The following is a 22,368-nucleotide window of genomic DNA, read 5'->3' on the forward strand; positions in this document are numbered from 1 at the left end:
AGTACGTTTCCAATGGTTTACTATCAACTGTGCTTTTTGCGGTGAGTTTCTGCTTTTTGTTTTTTGTTTTTTTGGTTTTTGCAAGTGACCTTTGCAGGTTAGGGGATTTCTTTCTATTCCAAGTTGCTAAGACTTTTGAAAAAACGATCATTAAAGAACGCCAAATTTTATCAAATGCTTTTCTTCATCTACTGAGATTATCACATTTTTTCCTTTAGTCTTTTAATATAGTGAGTTACATTAGTGATTTTCTAACGTTAAACTAAAATTGAATCTTGAGACAAGCTCTACCTGATCGCAATATACTATGCAGTCACTTTATTGGTGCGTTTGGTTTGTTATTTTTAAATTTATGATTCAGCATTTTTGTTTGTGAGTGAGACTGGCCCATACTTTTTATTTACGGAATTATCCTTACTAGATTGGACTTTGAGGTTATGCTGGCCCCATAAAAATGATTTGGAGCTGGGTGTGGTGGCTGTCACATGTAATCCTAGCACTTTGGGAGGCTGAGGTGAGAGGATGGCTTGAGCCAAGGAGTTTAAGACAAGCCTGGGCAACATAGCAAGACCTACAAAAAACATAGCAAGTCTCTACAAAACAATTGTAGAGAAAGTGTCACCACTTTTAGTGGATGAGGGATTGTGCCTCTGAACACCAGGGATTTGGGCTGCACAGTGCGGGGCATAGTGTTGGAACCCCTGGGGTGATGCAAGAGTGAAATGGCAGTGGAAAGTGGGGCCATGATCATTCTTCTCTCTCCCCCAAGTCCTAAGCCACTGCCTCCAGAGGGAGCCAAGACCAACCCTTCCAAAAGGCACCGGGACCGACTGAATCAAGAGCTGACCCGACTCACCAACCTGTTACCCTTCCCTGAGGACGTGCGTGCACGGCTGGACAAGCTGTCCGTCCTCAGGCTGATCGTGGGCTACCTGAAGGTGAAGGACTACTTTGCAGGCAAGTGGTGGCTGCTGTTACAAAGCGAGGGTGAGAGGCCTCCTGACACCTGCTGGGACCCTGGTGGAGGCTGTGGCCACAAGAGGAAAAGGGGTAACTTGGGTTAACCCTTTGTCCTGGTGAGAGCTGCACCATTGCCTTCAGACCTCAGGCAGAGGCGAGAGGCACCTGCTCGACACAGGTGCATTAGGTGAGCCAGGCGCTCACCTGGGAGTGTGCCTGTCTGAGGTGCAAACCCTGGCTCCTTGTTGTCCCAGGCTGCTCGTGGAAAGAGATGGCACCAGTCCCCTTGCCTGGCTCTGTTATTCTCCAGGGAGAGTCCTTAACGCGACCACCGTGCTCCTGCCTCCCTTTGCTTTGTCATTTCTTGTGAGGATCCAAGTGTTCCTCTACCTTATAGAACTTTGGTTCAGAACAAAGGTCCTCTTTCTCTGAATATAACATAGGATCTAGGATATTATTTCTTCTTGTTTTCTTGAAAACTTTTCCTCCTAAAATTTTCTATTACACAGAGGGCACAATCTATTCTTCCTTGTCCTGCTTGCTCATTAACTGTGTTGCTACTTAAAGACAGATGTTCTAACCCATTCCCGCAAGTGGAACTTGTATTCAGTGACGCTGAACGAACATGGGTGAGTCTGTGGCCTCCTGTCTTCCCTGCAGTGTCACCTCTCATGAGGGAGAATGTGTCCCCTTTGTAGCTCAGAGACATGTCCTGGGAGGATGGACAAGGGAGGCAGATTCTGGGCCTGAACAAAAGGTTAAAAAATGGTCACAATCCTCTCATGAAATTTATTTTATTTTTAAAAAGCTTTTTTAGAATTGCTGGAAATTTGGGAGAAAATCTGGGGGAAATTTAAATTTATATCTAAGTTGATTGATAATGAGACCATCAACTTAGAAAAGTCATCTCCCAAGTAAGCATCATCTCTGAAGTTTTTAATAAACTCCTCCCCAGCTCTACTCCAACAAGAACAAATGTGGATTCATCGTTTTCATCAAATTTGATAAACTTTTGGCCATTATTTCTTCAAATACTTTCTCTGAGTCTTCTCTCTCTCTTCTCTGTGTAGAACTCAAATTACATGTATTTTAGACTGCTTGATGCTGTACCACAGGCCGTTGGTGCTTTGTTCAGTTTTCTCATTGCTGCTTCATTTTGGATAATTTCCACTGACCAGTCTCTAAGCTTATCAGTCCTTTTCTCTGCGAGGGTTCATTTTGCTGTTAAGCCTATTAAATATATTTTTTATTTCCGGTATTATATTTTGCAGATCAAACATTTCTCTTTGGTTCTTTTTATAGTTCCATTTCTCTGCTGAGCTTTCATTTATATGATCATTTTCACTTTAAATGTTAGAGTCAAGAATTTTGCTATTCAGTATGGTAGCTATTAGCCATAGATAGTTATTTAAATTTAAACTTATATCAATTAAAATTAAGTAAAATTAAAATCTTAGCTTCTTGGTCACACCAACCACATTTTCAGAGCTCAGTAGCCACATGTGGCTGGGACAGCAAATATGAAGCCATTTCCATTATCACAGGGGAAAGCACTGATCTCCCCAGGAAATTATCTTCCAACTCATCTAAAATTGTAAAACCTCTTTCTCTGTCAGTTGTCTTCTCTTTGCCACTATGGAAAGAAAATGGAAACTTCTGAATCCCCCACTGTATTTAATTAAAGACAAAACAGCCCTCACTATCTCCATTTCTTCAGATGCATCTTCTTGAATAGAACTTTGGCAACAAGAAAACTGGAGGGTAATACCAAAGAATGCTGATTTCTGCATCACGTTATCTTTCTCTGTGTTCCATCATCCTTCTGTTTTCATATTATTTTAGCCTTCGTGGCAAAGCTGAGAATCCTTAATGATGAACTTTGGGCCGGGCGCGGTGGCTCAAGCCTGTAATCCCAGCACTTTGGGAGGCCGAGACGGGCGGATCACGAGGTCAGGAGATCAAGACCATCCTGGCTAATACGGTGAAACCCTGTCTCTACTAAAAAATACAAAAAACTAGCCGGGCGACGAGGCGGGCGCCTGTAGTCCCAGCTACTTGGGAGGCTGAGGCAGGAGAATGGCGTAAACCCGGGAGGCGGAGCTTGCAGTGAGCTGAGATCCGGCCACTGCACTCCAGCCTGGGTGGCAGAGCAAGACCTCCGTCTCAAAAAAAAAAAAAAAAAAAATGATGAACTTTGAAATCGTTTTTAGGATGATAAAATAGCAAAATGTTCCAAGATTTAAAAAACTAAATAAAATCACTAAGATGAATGTATCTTAGATTTATATATGGGTTAAATGGACTCATATGATCACTGTAAGACAGGATAAATTTTATTCTATTTTAAAATAGATTTATCTTTGTTCTTTGGAAGACCTCTAATAAAGAACAAAAGTCAGGACATATTAATCTTTAAAATTGTTACAGCTGTTCAGAAAAGAAACTCAAAAACTAAAATTGGATCCAGTCAACCCAGATAATACATTCTGAAAACTTACGAAACTTTTGCTCAAAGTACAATGGTGACTGCAGAAGGGCAGCAATTATTTAATCATTCCCAACAACAACATGAAACGTCCTCCAAGGACCAAACACACTCCAGGTGGTGGCCCAGGTTGTGGGGAAGAGGACTAGGGTTTCATTTGAGGTGATGACAGCGTTTGGGAACTAGAACGAGGTGGTTCTATTAGGCTATTAGCAAAGGAGTCAGGTGGCAGCTTCCTTGAGAGAGATGGTGCCACCCTTTCTTCTGCAGATCCCTCCTCCTGGGAGCAGAAGGGGTGAGGCCTTGAGGCTGAGTCCAGGAAGGCGGAGAATGAGCTCCAAGGAGCTGGTCCCATGGAGCCTCATGGGACAGGGCTGCACACATCCCTGACTACACTATTCTGATACAGTATGAGCATGAGATACGCTTTTATATTGTAAGCTATTGTTATTTGGGGAATTTTAGTTACAAAAAAATGAATCTTAACTAATGGTCATGGTCAGGACATAAGATTTGTGTGTATATGAGGCCATTGGAGGGTTTTGTGCATATATGAGGCCTTTGGAGCAGAAGGGTGATGTTATAGGTTATATAATTTTTCAGAAATGTCATGCACACTTCTATTCAGAGAATTCATTACACGGGGCAGAAGTAGAAGCAGGAAGGCCAGCAAGAGTTGATAATGTCTCAGACCGGGATAATAGTGGTAGAGGTGGTGAAACAGGTGAGGGTCTGGATCTGCAATTTTTTGGTAACAGGTCATGTCATGCACTTATACCTGACCTGATAGATAAGGCAAAAATGAAATCATCATACACCAAGTCAATGTTAATGGCAGTGACTTTAATGCTAAGGGAGTCGAAGGAGGCACAACAAATTTTCCTCAGGAGAAATAGCAAGAGCACCTCAGAGGAAGCAGAATTTGAACTGAATTAATATTTTGCCTGTAGAGAAGCCACAGTAGGAACAGCCCAGACAAAAATTAAAATGGGCTCTTTTCCCAGCTAGAGGAGGTAAGTGTTCAATCAGATGTGACCGCTCTTACTGGAACCTTGGAAGAACTCAAGGTGCCAGTACACAGAGTGACACTTGCTATCCTGAAACTGAGAACCAGGGTTGCCTGGATTCTCCTTTTCATCCCTGTGGGATGGCACATGTTCACAATAACACCATTTTTCTTTCTCAGCAACCCTAAAGGACAACAATGCAAGCTGCTCAGTCGACCCACCCATGAACCCAGGAAGAAGTGAACAGACCTTTCCACAAATCAATGTAGATTTGTTTTCTGAAGGGGACTTGCTTCTTCAGGTACTGTACAATATTGACCATCTCTACTTCATGTCAGTGGTTATAACTATAGCAGAATCAGGCCTCGGAGTTTTCCAGAAAATATTTTGCTTCAACTTTTACTCAATATATATTTAATTATCATGTTAAATTTCTGGTTGAATCGAGTACTCTATATCTAATTTTCCATTTTTGGACAAATCTCTACTCATGGTGCAATGCGGGTGGGAATCATGCTTGGGGTAGGAAGAGTCAGAAACTCTAGATATCAGTCCCTGATGGTCACCTGCTAATAGAATGGTAGTCACTACCTCCCCAAAAGTGATATTCCATCTTCTCTATATGCCCCAGGGGCTGTGAGACTCAGATGTAGGAATATATGTGAAAATCATACTGTAAGCCATCATGTCCTGAGTCATGAAGAAACTGTACAAAGGAAGAACTGTGTGTAGATGAAAAACATTACCATATCATATTTCATTTTTACTATTTTAAGCAATTGAAACATTTCTTTCTCTTTAATTTTCTATCTAAATACGATATATTCCTGCTACCTCACAAAGGAATCCACATTCTGGGTGTCATAAATATAGCAGATTTTTTACCTTACACACCAGAAGTATGAAACTTCAGCAGACAGTCCACAAAGAACATACATAACCACTGGTTGATTGGTCATCCCCTGTGAACTCCCTCAAGGATTATGATTAGAAGCAGGTGGGTCTCTTCTTTAGGTAAGAGAAGGTGGCATGAAAGAACACTCCATCTTCATTTATCTGGTTAAGGCTTATTTATCTATTGGCAAATCATTAGGCTCTTCTCTGGCTGCGGGTTTAGTCTCAGCATACTCTGTCTTAAAAGTCTGTAGTTTCATGTGCCCAACCACAAGGTGAGGGATCTTTTTATAAACTCAAAAGAGATCTGCTACAAAGACCTTGTCAACGTGTTAGCGTATGTTAAGATATCTATGCATAGGTTATATTGTTCTCTTCACTTTTTCGTAAGTTTGAAATCTTTTGTGTTTCTCCTTTAAAATAGAAATTTAACACAACAAAATCTCTTGAAATGGAATTCCTAAGAATTATTTAGAATTAGTTTGTTTGGCTGAAAATTCCCAATAGGGCTTCTGTATTAATCTGGATTCTCCAGAGTAACAGAACCAATAGGATGTATGTGTTTGCGTGTGTAGAAAGAGAGAGATAGGCCGGGCGCGGTGGCTCAAGCCTGTAATCCCAGCACTTTGGGAGGCCAAGACGGGCGGATCACAAAGTCAGGAGATCGAGACCATCCTGGCTAACACGGTGAAACCCCGTCTCTACTAAAAAATACAAAAAAAACTAGCCGGGCGAGGTGGCGGGCGCCTGTAGTCCCAGCTACTCCGGAGGCTGAGGCAGGAGAATAGCGTGAACCCAGGAGGTGGAGCTTGAGCTTGCAGTGAGCTGAGATCCGGCCACTGCACTCCAGCCTGGGCGACAGAGCAAGACTCCGTCTCCAAAAAAAAAAAAGAAAAGAAAAAAGAAAAAAAGAGAGAGATAAATTTTAAGGAATTGGATCATGTGATTGTGGGATAAGTCCAAAATTTGCAGGAGAGACCAGCAGCCTGGAGACCCAGGGCAGAGTTGATGTTTCAGTCTGAAGTCGAAAAGCTGTCTGGAGGCAGAATTTTCCTTCTTCAGGGGATCTCAATCTGTTTCTCTTAAGGGATTCAATTGATTGATTGATTGGATTTGACCCACCAACATTATAAAGGCGAATCTGTTTTACTCAAAGTTTGCTTATTTAAATGTTTCAATGTGTCCCCCAAAATCCATGTTGGAAATTAATCCCATTGTGGTGATATTAAGAGGTGGGGACCTTTGGGGAGTCATTAAGACATGAGAGCTCTGCCCTTGTGAATGGATTAGTGCCTTGTAAGAGGGATGGAGGAACAGGCTGAGGCCCTTTTGCCTTCTGCCTTCTGCCATATGGACACACAGCATTAGTCCCCTCTGGAGGGTGCAGCAACAAGGCATCATTTTGGAAGCAGGGAATGGGGCCCTCACCAGACACTGAACCTCCCAGTGCTCTGATCTTGAACTTCTCTGACTCTATAACTATGACAAACAAATTTATATTATTTATAAATTACCCAGTCGTAGGTATTTCGTTACAGCAATACAGATGGACTAAGACACAAATAAATTTATATTATTTATAAATTACCCAGTCGTAGGTATTTCGTTATAGCAATACAGATGGACTAAGACAAATGTCAATCAAAAAATACCTTTGCAGAAACATCTAGACTAATATTTGCTCACACATTTGGACATTACAGTCCAACCGAACTGACACATAAAATTAACCATCACAGCTTTATATTTAGGTGTTTCCTAAGTGGCTGTTAACAAGAATTAGTTTCAGTTGCTAAAGACAAAAATCTTGTTTAAACTGATAAAGAAATATTCAACTTCATTTTGTGGGAACACATTCAGATATTTAGGATTTAAAATCAAATCGAATTTAAATTATTCTATTTTTTCTAAAAGTACATCAGACACAGATACTGTGAACAAAGACCAGACATAAAGTATAAAGGAATTTTTAAAAACAGTAAAAATATGAATGATTTGCAATCCAAATAGAATATCTATTGCTGTTCTATTTGTTTGGTTGTAATAATGATATGGAGGCCGGCACAGCAGCTCAAACCTGTAATTCCAGGACTTTGGGAGGCGGAGGCGGGCAGACTGCTTGAGCCCAGGAGTTCAAGACCAGCCTGGGCAATGTGGCAAAACCCCATCTCTACAAAGAAAAAAAATAGCTGGGTGTGGTGCTGCACACCTTGTATTTCCAGCTACTGGGGATGCTGAAGTGAAAGGATCACTTGAGCCCGGGAGGTCAAGGCTGCAGTGAACTAAGTTCATACCACTGCACTCCAGCCTGAGTGTCAGAGCAAAACCCTGTCTCAAAATAAGTAAATAAATAAAAGGATGTGGAGAGGTGGGATTTCTGGACTGGCAATGTGAGAAGCTTGACAGATGGCCCCTACCCCCAGCTCAGTGTGATGGGTGCAGCCAGGAGCCAAGAAAATGGGACTCTCTTTTTCCAAGTTCCCAGCCTAGGATTATGGTTTTACCCAGGAAAGGCAGGCTGCCGACACGTTTCATCACCCCTCACTTGTATTGCTGAAGTTCTTCTCCAGGAAAACATGGCTGAGAAGACTGGAGCTCCCTTTCTCCACCTAGCCCCAACTCATAGGGTAGAAACTCTATCCCAGGCACAGCAGGCTGAAAATACTGGCCCCAAATTTCCCCAACTCAGCTTACGTGTAGCAGGGAGAATCCAAACCAGAGAGGCAAGCCAAGATGATCAGGGGTTACTGTCCATGCCCAGGACCCCAGCCATAGAGCAAAGCTATAACTGAGAGAAGCAACTGCCACCCATGATCCCAGTTCCAATGCAGTGGCACTGGAGAAAGATAGGTCATAAGAACAGAGATCTGTTCAGCTCTCTAAGGGGACTGATATTATTTGGAACAGAGCTTGGAAAATGTACACCTAGGAGTACTCTTGAAAAAATATTAAGCCATTATTTCCTTAAATATCTTTTCTGCTCCTTTTCTCCCTTGTTTTCTTTTGGTGTTCCCATTACATGTATATTGGTACACTTAACATAACATAGTACTGCAGGTTCTAGGGAAATTAGGCAAGAAAAATTAGATTTAAAGTTTCCATACTGGAAATGAAGAAATAAAGTTATCTCTATTTGCAGATGATGTCATATCATGTATAGAAAATATTAGAGAATATATTACAAAACTATTGAAACTAAGAGTTTAGCAAAGTTGCAGGATACAAGATCATAAGCAAAAACCAGCTACATTTGTATACATTACTGTGAACAATTTAAAAATGAAACTAATAAAACAATTCCATTTACAATAGCATTAAAAATAATAAAATACTTGGGAATAAATTTGGCTGACTAAGCTAGTCTTGCACACTGAAAACTAAAACATTGTAGAAAGAAATTGAAGAAGACATAAAAAATGGAAAGAAATCCTATGTTATGGGTCAGAAGTCTTAATATTGTTAAGATAGCAATATTCTCCAAATCGTCCTACATAATTCAACACAAACGTATCAGAATCACAGCTGAGTTTTGTTTTGTTTTGTTTTGAAAAAATTGTCAATACTTTGAAACAGTTATTGTACATATGCTCCATGATTTAAAGAAAAAGATGGGCCTAATAAGTAACAGATGAGAAGTCTCAAAAGAGAAATGGAAACTATAAAAAGAACTAAATGGAGATCCTAGAACTGAAAAACAGAACATCTGACTAGAAAGAAAGGACTTCATATGCTTCACAGCAGATTAGATTCAGTGGAAGAAAACAGGTCATTGAATTTGAAGATAGGTCAATGGCAACCATCCAAATAAAATCACAAAGAGAAAAATGAAAAAAATTAAAATAGTCTCAGTGGTCTGTGCTACATTATCATGCAGCCTAACATACATGTAATTGAGTCACAAAAGGAATGTAGAAAGAGATTGGGCAGAAAAAAGGATATCAACAGATAATGGCTGAAATTTTTCCAACTTTGATGAAAAATATTAGCCCATGGAGCCATAAAACTCAATGACCTTGAAGCAAGATAAATACAGAGGACACCAAACTATTCTAGTCTAATTTCTGAAAACAGGAGAGTAAACAATTGGTGTGTTTGTGTAATGGACTCAACAATAAAAAGTAATGAATCATTAGTCCATGCAACAAGATACATAAGCCTTAAAGCCTTTGTGCTGAATTAAAGTCAAACACAAGGGTCTATACTAAATTCATGTGTATGAAATTCTACAACAGGCAAAATTAATTTAAAGTATTAGGTGTGTCATATGTTTGTTGTGGCACTATTCACAATAGCAAAGACTTGGAACCAACCCAAATGTCCATCAATGATAGACAGGATTAAGAAAATGTGGCACATATACACCATGGAATACTATGCAGCCATAAAAAAGGATGAGTTCATGTCCTTTGTAGAGACATGGATGAAGCTGGAAACCATCATTCTTAGCAAACTATTGCAAGGACAGAAAACCAAACACCACATGTTCTCACTCATAGGTGGGAATTGAACAATGAGAACATTTGGACACAGGGTGGGGAACATCACACACCGGGGCCTGTCGTGGGGTGGTAGGAGGGGGGAGGGATAGCTTTAGAGATATACCTAATGTAAATGACGAGTTAATGGGTGCAGCACACCAACATGGCACATGGATACATATGTAACAAACCTGCACATTGTGCACATGTACTCTAGAACTTAAAGTAAAATAAAAAAATAAAATAAAGTATTGGGTGTGTCATCAAGAGTGGAGAGAGGTAGAGGTTGGCTAGGAAGGATCATGATGGAACTTTCTGGAAAATACTCTATATCTTGGTAGGGAAAGTGAATGTATTTGTCAAAAATCTATCGGGTTGTACACTTAGGAAATGTGCAATTCGATGTATGTAAACTATATATCAATTTGGAAAACAGAATTATTATATGTAGATTGGTGTCACTTAATACTAGCCCCTTGAAGAAACAGAATATTCAGAAGTTTCTTTTTAAAAGTCTTTAAATCAAGGCAGTTCTTTGCTCGTTTTTGTATCTGTGTCCTATAAGCTTGGATTGAGGTATTTTATTTTACCAAAATTGTCATCCTTGATTTAATTGAAAAATGCCTACAGTTATATTTTATTTACTTTTTTTTATACAAGTCTTGCTGTGTCATCCAGGCTAGAGTGCAGTGGTGCAATCTCGGCTCACTGTAACCTCTGCCTTCTGGGTTCAGGCAATTCTCATGCCTCAGTCTTCCAAGTAGCTGGGACTACAGGCATGCACCACCTCACCCAGCTAATTTTTGTATTTTCAGTAGAGACGAGGTTCTGCCATGTTCACTAGGCTGGCCTCAAACTCCTAACCTCAGGTGATCTGCCTGCCTCGGCCTCCCAAAGTGCTGGGATTACAGGTGTGAGCCACCGTACGCAGCCTGTAGTTACTTTTAAATATCAGTTTTACTTATTTGTTATTCTGCATTGTTCTCATATTTCCAATGTAAGAACTGCTTAATTGTTTCAATTCTCCTTCTACCATTCCATATAACTAGGAATAACAGTATTAAGATATATATTTACATTGCTTATAACTGCCTACGCAACTGGGATGTAGGGGTTGGGCTTGGCTTGAAGCATGGAGAGTTCATGCATGGTAACAAGAGGTGAGGCAGAGCCTATAAAATAGGTAGGAGAGAGTGGTGGCTGTATTAGTCCATTCTCTCATTGCTATAATGGAACAGTCAAGATTGAGTAATTTATAAAGAAAAGAGATCTAATTGGCTCACGGTTCTGCGGGCTGTACAGGAAGCAACATTCTGGCATTCGCTCAGCTTCTTGGGAAGCCTGAAGAAATTTACAATCATGGCAGAAGGCAAAGGGGGAGCAGACATGTCACATGGCCAGAGCAGGAGCAAGAGGGCAACGAGGGAGGGGCCACACACACTTTTAAATAACCAGATCTCCTAAGAACTCACTCACTCTTGTGAGGACAGCCCAAAGGGGAGGATGCTATACCATCCATGAGAAATTTGCCCCCACGATCCAGTCACCTCCCACTGGGCCCCACCTCCAACACTGGGGATTACAGTTCAACCTGAGATTTGGGTGGAGACTATAAACCAAAGAGTATCTGAAACAAGTCTCAAGTAATTTAGGAGTTTATTTTACCAAAGTTAAGGACACGCCTGTGACACAGCCTCAGGAGGTCCTGATGACATGGGCCCGAGGTGGTCAGCCTACAACTTGGTTTTAGGGAGACTTAAAACATCAATCAATTCAATCCAGAAAGGAGGGACAACTGGAACTGGGGGCTTTCGGGTCACACACGGATTCAAAAATTTTCTGATTGGCAGTTGGTTGAGTTATCATCTAAAGACCTGGAATCAAAAGAAAGGAATGTCTGGGTTATAATAAGGGGTTGTGGAGACCAAGGTTTTATCACGTAGAGGAAGCCTCCAGGTAGCAGGCTTCAAAGAGAAGAGATGGTAAATGTTTCCTGTCAGACTTAAAGAGTCTGTTCCATCAGTCTTAAGGTCTGTGTTGATATTAACAGTAAGGAGGTGTGTCCAACCTCCTGTTCCCATCATGGCCTAAACTAGTTTTACAGGTTAACTTTGGAATGCCCTTGGCCAAGAGGAGAGGTCCATTTAGATGGTTGGGGGGCTTAAAGTTTTATTTTTGGTTGAAGGACACAGATCCAAACCATATCAGTGGGAGTATGTAGAAGTTCTGACTGCATTTTCTTTTCAATGAAATAGTAAGCAAAGTTGAGTATAAGGAGAAGGCAGGAGGTATTGATGGTTTGAGAGAAAATGATGTGAAACAGTCATCTAAGAGAATGGGAAAGTGAATGCACCAGGGAAATGTATCAGGATTTATGGGTGGCATTAGCGGCCGTTTGAGGTACACAGTCACAAATCCTAATTGAGTTCAGTGAATCAAGAGAACATAGGATTTGAGGATGTACACAAAGGAATCATTACAATGATAGATATATAGTAAAACTATAATACTAAAGGAGAACGTAATGTGTTTCAACATGATTATCATTACTATTTTTATCATTGTTGTTATCATTATTATAATTAAGGCAGTGTGACTATCTCAAGTCACACACTGAGGCATGCAAGAACCATAGTTTTCACTGTTTTTCTATAACTTAACATTTTAAGACTTTATTTTTCCAAGTGGAAACATAAATTTCTATCAATTCATGAGTTCCTACCCTCTTTCTTGAAACTGATCTAAGTTCATGAAGACCTGCATGGTGCCAAGGTTTGGGAACTGGAAGGCACCTGATCAGGGTGCCGGCAATTTCTGCAGGCTTCATGTTCCCTTCCTGTTCTCTGGATGTGCATCCATGCAGACCCTGATAACTTCCCTTGCTCCTGAGCACTAGTATCCTCACCGCCCAGGGTCATCAAGCTCTCCTGCCCATTCTAGGCTGGGGTAGCACTCTGATATGTCCCAGGCACCCTCTGCCAAGACTCATCAGGAAATCACTTCTTGAATCTTACCAGGGAAGGAAAACGGCTAAGCTTTAAATATCTATCTTCATTAATATTACTCTGAGAGACTGAATACACAAACAAACAATGGCTAGACCATATATAAAAACAGAACTCTGACCCACAGCCTGCACAGGAAACCAGTCCCTTGTCTACAATGAACAGCCCAGAAGGCCAGCCTGCTGTAAGTCAGATTTACAGGAGGTAAGACCATTTCCAATAACAAACCAGGAAGCTAAACAATAACTTCTATAACAACTGGCCCCAAATGGCCAGGACTTCATTAATAACTGACAGCTTCCCTAATTTTTGCCCCTGCTTCCAACTTAGAACCAACCAGAGAAAGCCAAATGTGCAGCCTACCCTGCTACACAGGAAGCCCATTTCCAGTTAGCTCATGATTCCACAGCTTCCCCGGCGAGCAGCCTGTAATCAGTGCACCCCTGAAACCTGAAACCTTCCCTTTTTTAACTCTGTAAAACGTCCCACTCCTCTGCCTGCACTGAAGTCTTTGCCAAAATGCAAAAAGTGACAGTGGCTGGCTCCCTTACCTTAGAAAGCTCTGAAGAAATAGCCTTTGCTTTTTTCATTTGGTTGGTCTTCATTTGTTTCCATAACCCTGAATGTACACACAAGAGGAGAGCAGATTATTATTTACTGACAAGCAAACAAGAATTATTTACTTATAACCAAACAAGAACTGTTTGGTTCTCTTGTGCCCCAATTCCTTACCTCTAGACAATGCAATGAAAGCAGAGGTTATCCTACTCATCAAGCCTGCAGGAAATGCAGAAATATAAATTTAGGCATTCATATACATATTTTCTCCCTCCCCTACTGAAAGGAGGGATAAAAGCCTTGGAAAGGATCCTGAGTTATTACTTTAACCATTTAGAATGTAAATAAATCTTCCCAAGGGAAACATAAGACCGTCGGTCTCCAGATTTATAACCCAGGATGTCTCCATGTTCCTGGGTCTCAGCCTCCCTTGAAAGGTAAACAACTCTGTAGTCCCGGCACTTTGGGAGACCAAGGAAGGACGATCCCTTGACGCCAGGAGTTTGAGGGTACAGTGAGCTAGGATCATGCCCCTGCAATCCAGCCTGGGCAGCAGAGCCAGACCCCATCTCTTAAAAAAGAAAAAAAAAAAAAATGAAATAACAAATACCACCAGAGCCAAAAATCTCTTTGAAGTTTTCACAAGCTACAGTTGTGAATTAACTTCTGCAGTTTGCTGCTCTTTTAGCCCGGGTCCCAAGTTTCACTCTGATTTTCCCAGAATTCCTAACCATACAGAAACACAAACCTTTTTTTCTCTACCGCCTCACAGAACCTCAGATGCTCTCAGTTCGGGGCTCCCTCAAACCCATCTGATGTAAAGTAAGGCTTCCTGTCATCCTCTGTAAGAAATGGGCAGCCTTCACTCCCCACCCTCCCCAGTTTTCTGTGGGTGCCCTGGGCCCTGCTTTTGGAAGGGACAGCCCAGGATGTGGTGGCAGTCAATGCCAAAGTAGTTCCACAGAAACACCCAGGGCCTGGACCTGGGCCTTCAGGAGCTCCACATGCCCAGAAGCGAGACAAATTAACGGACCAGTCTGAACACACTCTCTTCTCTGCCTCTCCCCAGGCCCTCAACGGCTTCCTCATGGCAGTCACAGAGGATGGCTACATCTTTTACGTCTCTCCCACAGTCCAGGACTACCTGGGATTTCATCAAGTGAGCAGTTTTGTTTCATTTCAGGGAAGTGAGTGAGTTGGAGATGGGACAGGGCCATGGGCCATGTGCAGCCTGGTCTCTGAGGTACTATAATGGAAGTCTCAGTCCCTCCTACACACACTCATATGTCTCAGAAATGAACCTTCCCGACATGCTGGCTTCCTCACCTGTTGCAGGGCATGTTAGGCCAGGTCCTTTAAGCAGATGCCGCACAGGATGAGATGAGTGCGATTCCTCAGGGAGCATCTTCCGAGGAACAGAACACGGGGAGGCAGCTGTGGACAGGGGAGCTGCCACACTTCCACGCAGGTCTGGCCCTTGGGCAGGAGACAGAGGAGAAACGTGTATAGCTAGAAGTTCTAAGAGAATTCGGCAAGGCTGATGGGAAGTTCTTAATCCCGAATTGCCCATCAGAGGCAATCAGAGTCCCCTGGGAACAGGCCAGCCTTGGTGTCCCTGCCACACTCAGTCACTGGCTGGGGACACTGCAAGATCATGGCCCTGAACACGGTGGTGGAGCCATGAGGTGTAGTAGGCACGAGCCCCGCAGTCAGAGCCCAGGGGCACATTTCCGCGAATGCCACGCTCCCAGGTGCTGCTCAGAGCGAGTTCTCCCTGTGGGTGTGTGGAGCAGCTCCTCCCTCCTTGGTTCCCGTGAGTCTCTCTTCCTGAGGGAAGCCCAAAAAGGAGAGGTTAGTGGGGCAAACTGCAGCCCCCAATCAGTGCAGTTGATCTGGGGGTAGCAAACTTTCCCTCCCCAGCCCCTGTTCTGAACCCACCTACCCTCAGCCTCACGTCAGCATGTGCTGCTGTGACCCAAATGTTCATTCCTGTGGGTCTGAGCACAGACACCCAAAGCGTCATTGTGGCCCCCACATCAGGGTGGGGGCTGCTGGGGCCAGAAAATAAATCAAATGCAAGCTACAGTCTGGCCAACACAAACCCACGGAGTCCCTGGACCCACCCGGTGGTCACCGACCTATTCCCTGCACTTACCATTGGGATCAATATAGTTGATTGACAGTTGGACTGATTTCCATACTGGATCCTTGGCCTGTGGAGTCAGAGGCATCATAGTGGACAAAGCCAAGGGGAATCTCTGAAACCAAGATAGTAAGTCATATCCAGGGAGGTGGCAGAAAGCAGGCCATCATGAAAGCCTAAACAACGCAGAGTTCCTGGTTGTTTCCACTGGATTCCCCTGAATGCGCCCTAAAGAAACGGAAGGTTCCCAGTGATTACTTCAGACTGCTTAGATGTAACCAAACCGTGGGCCTGATTTCAGCTGTGAGCAGAACATACTACCACTGCTCAAACAGATTAACAGGCCCTCAGGTGCATGGTATGTGGCCAGTGATTTGGCAAATGTATTCTTTCCCATTACAGTTTAAAAAAAGAGAAATCAGAAAAAAACCATGTTCATGTGGGACAGAAAATATTCATTTAAACATTTGCTTCAAGGCCATGTTAACCCTTCCCCTGTGTCCTAACACAATCTGAGGAGGCCTGGACATCCCATAGGACATGACACTGACCATTTACAGTGACAGTGATATGCTGACTGGGCAGGAGGAGCAAGAGGAGATTAGGGAGGGCAGGCCTCAAGACATGGTTGCCCCTGTGGGAGGGAGATGAGCCTATTAAAATGCAGAGAGCTGCACTTCGGGGCAGCTTTTCAGGGTCCAGTGGTCAGGTCCCCTCCAAAGTGAAAGAAGGCTGCCGGCTTTGAAGGGACAGAGGTGAGAGCAGAGCACCTGGTCATCAGCCTCATGTGGAGGGAGACGTGAGCCACAATGCAAATGTATCTAGATTCTTCAGCAGTGGCCAGTGGTCTGTCTGTCACGTTGGGGCCTGGAAGGAAAAAGCAGGAAGATCAGAGACAAGGATGTCTGAAATAGGGCATGTTGCTGAATGTATGAGAGTGGGTGCCAAGGGTGAAGATTTTTGTTTCACTCATCAGTGTTCACAGAAAGAAGCCCCCGTAGAAAAGGCACTACTCAGCCAGGCAGACAGGATGACTGGGCCACGTGGCATGAGCCCGCCTCCATCACTGGCTGCCCCAGAACTAGCACGATGGGCAGTAGGCAGAGTAGCTACAGTGGCAGCTACGTACTGTGAGGATTCCCTAAATGCACCTGCAGATATTACTCAGGTGACCGTACAGTGGGAGAAAGGAGAATATCCAGATATTTTCCTCTGTTGGACAGAAGGTGTGGTCACCTGAGTGAATGTCTTGCCATGGTATTTCAGTGCTCTTACTCCTAGGGACCCTGCCAGATCTTCAGTCAATGAATTACAGGTCTGGAAATTGTCTCAGATTCAAAACTGAGCAAGAGATTGCCACTTTTCACTGAGGCAAAAGCCCTCAGCCTTCTAACGTCCATGCTGGCTCTTTTTCTGTTAAGCAGCATTATTGCTGGCTGCCATCTCTTCTGCCCCTAGGGGCACCGCTCTCTGTTAACCACCTCCACCACTCCCTATGGGCCAAGCCTCTTGGCTGTGCCTCAGCCTTGCCAGTTGTCACTATAAGTGCAGCCTGCTGGCTTCTGCTGGGCAAGTGCCACCACCTGGCCTCTATTACTTTAGGGCTCCATTGTCTCTATGGATATTAATGAGCCCAACTCTGTGGCTTCTTCTCCTGCCAAAGTGCTGACCTGCATAGAAGAGCTGCCTGCCACCAGACCTCACAGTGACGCTGGTATCCCTCCCCTGTTGCACTCCTGATGGCCTTGGAGAGTGGTGTAGCTCCTGGGCCCTCCCAAGGAACATAATTTCTGATGGGTCTTCTGGAGTCATAAAATGCATTTATTCCAGCACACACCTTTCTCTCAGCGCCTTTATTCCTTCTTCTGCCATCTGCCAGGACAACTCAGGTACTACCATGTTGCCAACCATTGGCTTTTCCCAGAATTCTAGCAGCTACCCCAGCAATGAGTTTGCCCCATTTTCTGGGGTCCTCACTAGGGTGTGCAATCCTGAGTCCTAAGAAGTGCAGCTCTGGCCCTTGTGAAAGAAGGAGGGATGGAAGAGGAAGGTTACATGGGAAAGTCTTAGACTGTGGTACAGCTCTAAGGAAGTTTGACAAGGCCAAAGGGGAGCCCTCAAGCCAGAGTTCCCATAGAGAAGTCCTGTGTCTACCAGGACCATGCTTGTCTTAAAGCCACAGCATTTCAGAGTGCAGCAGCTGAGGGCGTGACTTAGTTATACTCCCTGCAGCTGGAAATCTGCATTTTAACCACCACCACTGAGGGAAGATATTCCATACCTCACAGTACTGTTGTGCAGACTGAATAACAGCAATGCATATGCAAGCACCTTATACACCAAGAATGCCATGCAGTGGAAAGGATTTATTAAAATTCTATAGCAATAGGAGATATCATCAAGTTGGCTGACTAGAGGTACTCACCACTCACCTCCTCCACAAAGAAGGACGAAAACAGCAAGAAGATAATCACATACTGAATAAAATACCTAAGGGAGAATAATGGAATTCAGCAGGAAAGTGACAATGACCCTCTGAAGCACAGAAACTCAAAACAGCAGCATGGAGAGGTAAGTAAAGTACCCAGCTGGGATGGGCTCAGACAAAGGAGGGATTCTCCATTGCCAGGAAAAGGTAAGCAGGAGATCCACAGCAGTCTGCATTCCCACCACAGATATTGGCAATCCTAGCTACAGGAAAGCCCCTCAACCCTCACAGGCCCTTAGCCTAGTATAGGGAGCTGTTTGGAGTCCACAAAACAGCATCGTTCCAGATAAGGAATTCATTCTGGGTCCCACCTACTCCTGGAACCCAAGCTGCTATAACCCAGCACCATTTTGAGAGTAGAGCCACTACCAGACCACATCCTGCCCTGGGGCCCAGTAGCCTCTGCCTCTCCACATCACAGGCCCCACTAACATCCCCCTGTATCCACCCAGAGGGCTGCAGTGTTGCAATACTAGCTAGATGCAGAGGTGGGCCACATCCCTGGCACCTGAACCTATCAGCACCCTACACACTGGGGAACAGGCAGTCCAGCACATCAGAAGGGCTACTCTCAGTTCATACAGAGCCAAAGAAGGCAATCCCCAAAGCCTCTGAGCCATCTGCTCAAGGCTGCTGCCACCAACAGCCATCCCACAATGTCCAGCAGTGGGCCTACTGCATACCCATGCATACCACCAGGGGCTGAGGACTGGACCACCTAGGGCCTGCTGTCAGAACCACTGGTGCCAGCATGGGCCACCAGGGGGCCCAAGAACTGACTCATCCAGGCCCATCACTGCCACCGCCAGCTCCCCATGCACACTATCTGGGGTTCAAGGACCACCCTTTCTGGGGCTCACTGCCACCATAGCCAGTACCTGTGCAACAGCCAAGGGGCCCAAGGACTAGCCTGCCTAGGGCCAGCTGCCACCATAGCTGGTGTCCACATGGGCTGCTGGGGGCCGGAAAACCAACCTGCTCAGGGCCCACCACCACCATGACAATTGGCACCCACATGCACCACCTGGGGGGCCCAGAACTGGTCTTTCACCACCACTAGCAATCCTGTCCACTCTAACAGTGGAGCTGCCATGTGCCTGCACTCATCACCCAGGAGCCCAAGGAATGGCCCACCCAAAGTTGACCACTACCACTACCAGTGCCCACCAGGACCCAGAGGTCTGGTCCACTAGCATCCCCACCAGCAGTAAAGCCTTGCCACAACCTTCAGAAACAACCACATTGTAAGCCACTGAGGAACTCACAGACACCACTGACATTGATTGCAGCCAAAGAAATATAGAGACTATGCTACCATGCCCAACCAGAACCAAAGCCAATGTGTCCTACCCAAATGATACTATAGATACATCTACAGAAAAAAGTCTTCCCCCAAGCTACTCTACAAATTCGAGGAAGCAACTGTTATACCAGATGCACAGATATCAATGTAGGGACACAAGATGCATTAAAAAGCAAGAAAACTGACCCCTCTAAAGACACAATAATTCTCCAGTAACAGAGCTTGAAGAAAAGTAAATCTAGAAATGTCTAAAATGGATTTCAAAATAATGATCTTAAAGAAACTCAGTGAGGCCGGGCGCAGTGGCTCAAGCCTGTAATCCCAGCACTTTGGGAGGCCAAGATGGGCGGATCATGAGGTCAGGAGATCGAGACCATCCTGGCTAACATGGTGAAACCCTGTCTCTACTAAAAAATACAAAAAATTAGCCGGTCGTGGTGGCGGACGCCTGTGGTCCCAGCTACTCAGAAGGCTGAGGCAGGAGAATGGCGTAAACCTGGGAGGCGGAGCTTGCAGTGAGCTGAGATCCGGCCACTGCACTCCAGCCCAGGTGACAGAAGGAGACTCCATCTCAAAAAAAAAAAAAGAAAGAAAGAAACTCAGTGAGATTCAAAAGAACACAGATAGACAATACAAAGAAGTTAGGAAAAATTTTGTGACCTGAATGAAAAATTCAACAAAAAGATAGATATCACTTACGAAGAACCAGTAGAAATCCTGGAACTGAAGAATTCAATGAATGAAATAAAAAATACAACTGAAGGCCGGGCACAGTGGCTCACACAAGGTGGGCAGATCACTTGAGATCAGGAGTTTGAGACCAGCCTGGCCAACGTGGTGAAACCCTATCTCTACTAAAAATACAAAAATTAGCTGGGTATGGAGGTAGGCACCTGTAATCCCAGCTACTCAGGAGGCTGAGGCAGGAGAATCACTTTAATCCAGGAGACTGAGGTTGCAGTGAGCCAAGATTGTGCCATTGTATGCCAGCCTGGGGGACAGAGTGAATGAGACTTCATCTCAAAAAAAAAAAAATTATATATATATCAAAAAGAAAGACTTTCTGAACTTGATGATAGGTCTTTTGAAATAACCCAGACAAAAGAAAGAAAGAAAGAAAATAAAAGAATGAAGGAGGCCTACATGACATATGGGACACCATTAAGCAAACACATATTCATATTTTGGAAGTTGCACAAGGAGAAGAAATGGAAAACCTATTTAATAAAATAACAGCTGAAAACTTCCAAGGTCTTCAGGGAGAAATAGACATCCAGGCATAGGAAGCTCAAAGTTCCTCAAATATTCAACCCAAAAAGGTCCCCTCTGAGGAACATTAGTCAAACTGTCAAAAGTAAAAGACATAGAGAATTCTAAAGTCAGCAAGAGAAAAATATCAAGTCACATAAAATGTGATAAAATATCAAGTCACATAAAATTCCCATCAGACTGATAGCAGATTTCTCAGCAGAAATCTTATAAGCCAGGAGAGATGACACATTCAAAGTGCTGAAAGGAAAAACCTGCCAGACAAGGATGTTGTGCCCTGCAAAGCCATCCTTCAGAAATAAAGGAGAAATAAAGTATTTCCCAGATAAACAAAATTTGAGGAAATTCATCAACCCTAGACCAGTTCTACAAGAAATGTTTAAGAGATTCCTACATCTGGAAGCAAAAAGATGATAATATCTATCATTGTGAAACCATGCAAAAGTATAAAATTCACTGGTAGAGCAGATACACAAATGAGAAAAATAAACATATCACTAGAGAAAACCACAAAATCAAAAAGATAAACAATAAGAGGAAAAAAGGAACAAAAGTTGTACAAAACCACCAGAAAGCTTTTTTTTTTTTCTGAGATGGAGTCTCACTCTATCACCCAGGCTGGAGTACAGTGGCACAATCTTGGCTCACTGCAACCTCTGCCTCCTGGGTTCAAGCAATTCTCTGCCTCAGCCTCCCGAGTAGCTGGGATTACAGGTGCCCGCCACCAGACCCAGCTAATTTTTTGTATTTTTAGTAGAGACAGGGTTTCACCATGTTGGCCAGGCTGGTCTTGAACTCCTGACCTCATGATCCACCCATCTCAGCCTCCCAAAGTGCTGGGATTACAGGCATGAGCCACCATGCCTGGCCTCAGAAAACATTTAATAAATGACAGGAGTAAGTCCTCACCCGTCAATAACAATCTCAAACATAAATGGCTTAAATTCCCCTATTAAAAGATATAGACTGGCTGAATGAATTTTTTTAAAAAGACACAACTATATGCTGGCTACAAGAAACTCACTTCTTCTGTACAGGCACACACAGACTGAAAGTGAAAAGATGGAAAAAGGTATTACACCAAATGGAAACCACAAGCATGCAGGAGCATCTATATTTACACAGGATAAAATAGACTTTAAATCAAAAACATAAAAATAGATAAGAAGGTCATTATTTAATGATAAAGTGAGCAATTCAACAAGAGGAAATAAAAAATTGTAAATATATATGCACTAAACACCAGAGCACACAAATACATAAAGCAAATATTAGAGCTAAAAAGAGACAGACCCCAATACAATAGTCATTGGGAATTTCAACACCGCACTTTCAGCACTGTGTAGATTGAGAAAGTCAACAAAGAAACATCAGACTTAAACTGCACTATACAGCAAATTTACAGAACATTTCATCCAAGAGCTGTAGTATACACATTCTTCTTATTAGCACATGGAACATTCTCCAGGGTAGATTATATGTTAGGCCACAAAATAAGTGTCAACAAACTTTTAAAAATCAAAATTATATAAAGTATTTTCTCAGACCACAATGGAATGAAACTAGAAATCAATAACAAGAAAAACATTAGAAACTGTAAAAATACATGGAAATTAAACATCCTGCTCCTCAGTGACCATTGGGTCAATGAAGAAATTAAGAAAGAAATGAAAAAATTTATCAAAAGAAATGAAAATAGGAACACACCAACCAAAACTTATGGGAAACAGCAAAAGAAGTACTGAGAGAAGTTTATAGCAATTAAAAGTAGAAAGATC

The 22,368-nt window shown here is 43.2% G+C and overlaps 1 protein-coding gene across 1 annotated transcript in view; it reads left to right on the forward strand.

The window, feature by feature from the left end:
* The first annotated feature begins 743 nt into the window (after positions 1–743).
* LOC108512144 (aryl hydrocarbon receptor-like) overlaps positions 744–22,368 on the forward strand; it is a 48,579-nt gene continuing 26,954 nt past the window's right edge. Inside the window, exons 1-3 of the mRNA XM_017847266.1 lie at positions 744–957; positions 4,632–4,753; positions 14,457–14,546. Of these exons, the coding sequence (XP_017702755.1) occupies positions 744–957; positions 4,632–4,753; positions 14,457–14,546 (426 nt within the window). The remainder of the gene's footprint in view (positions 958–4,631; positions 4,754–14,456; positions 14,547–22,368) is intronic.

The sequence above is a fragment of the Rhinopithecus bieti genome, unplaced genomic scaffold (genome assembly GCF_001698545.2).
Source record: "Rhinopithecus bieti isolate Rb0 unplaced genomic scaffold, ASM169854v2 scaffold_29990, whole genome shotgun sequence".
Lineage (NCBI taxonomy): Eukaryota > Metazoa > Chordata > Mammalia > Primates > Cercopithecidae > Rhinopithecus > Rhinopithecus bieti.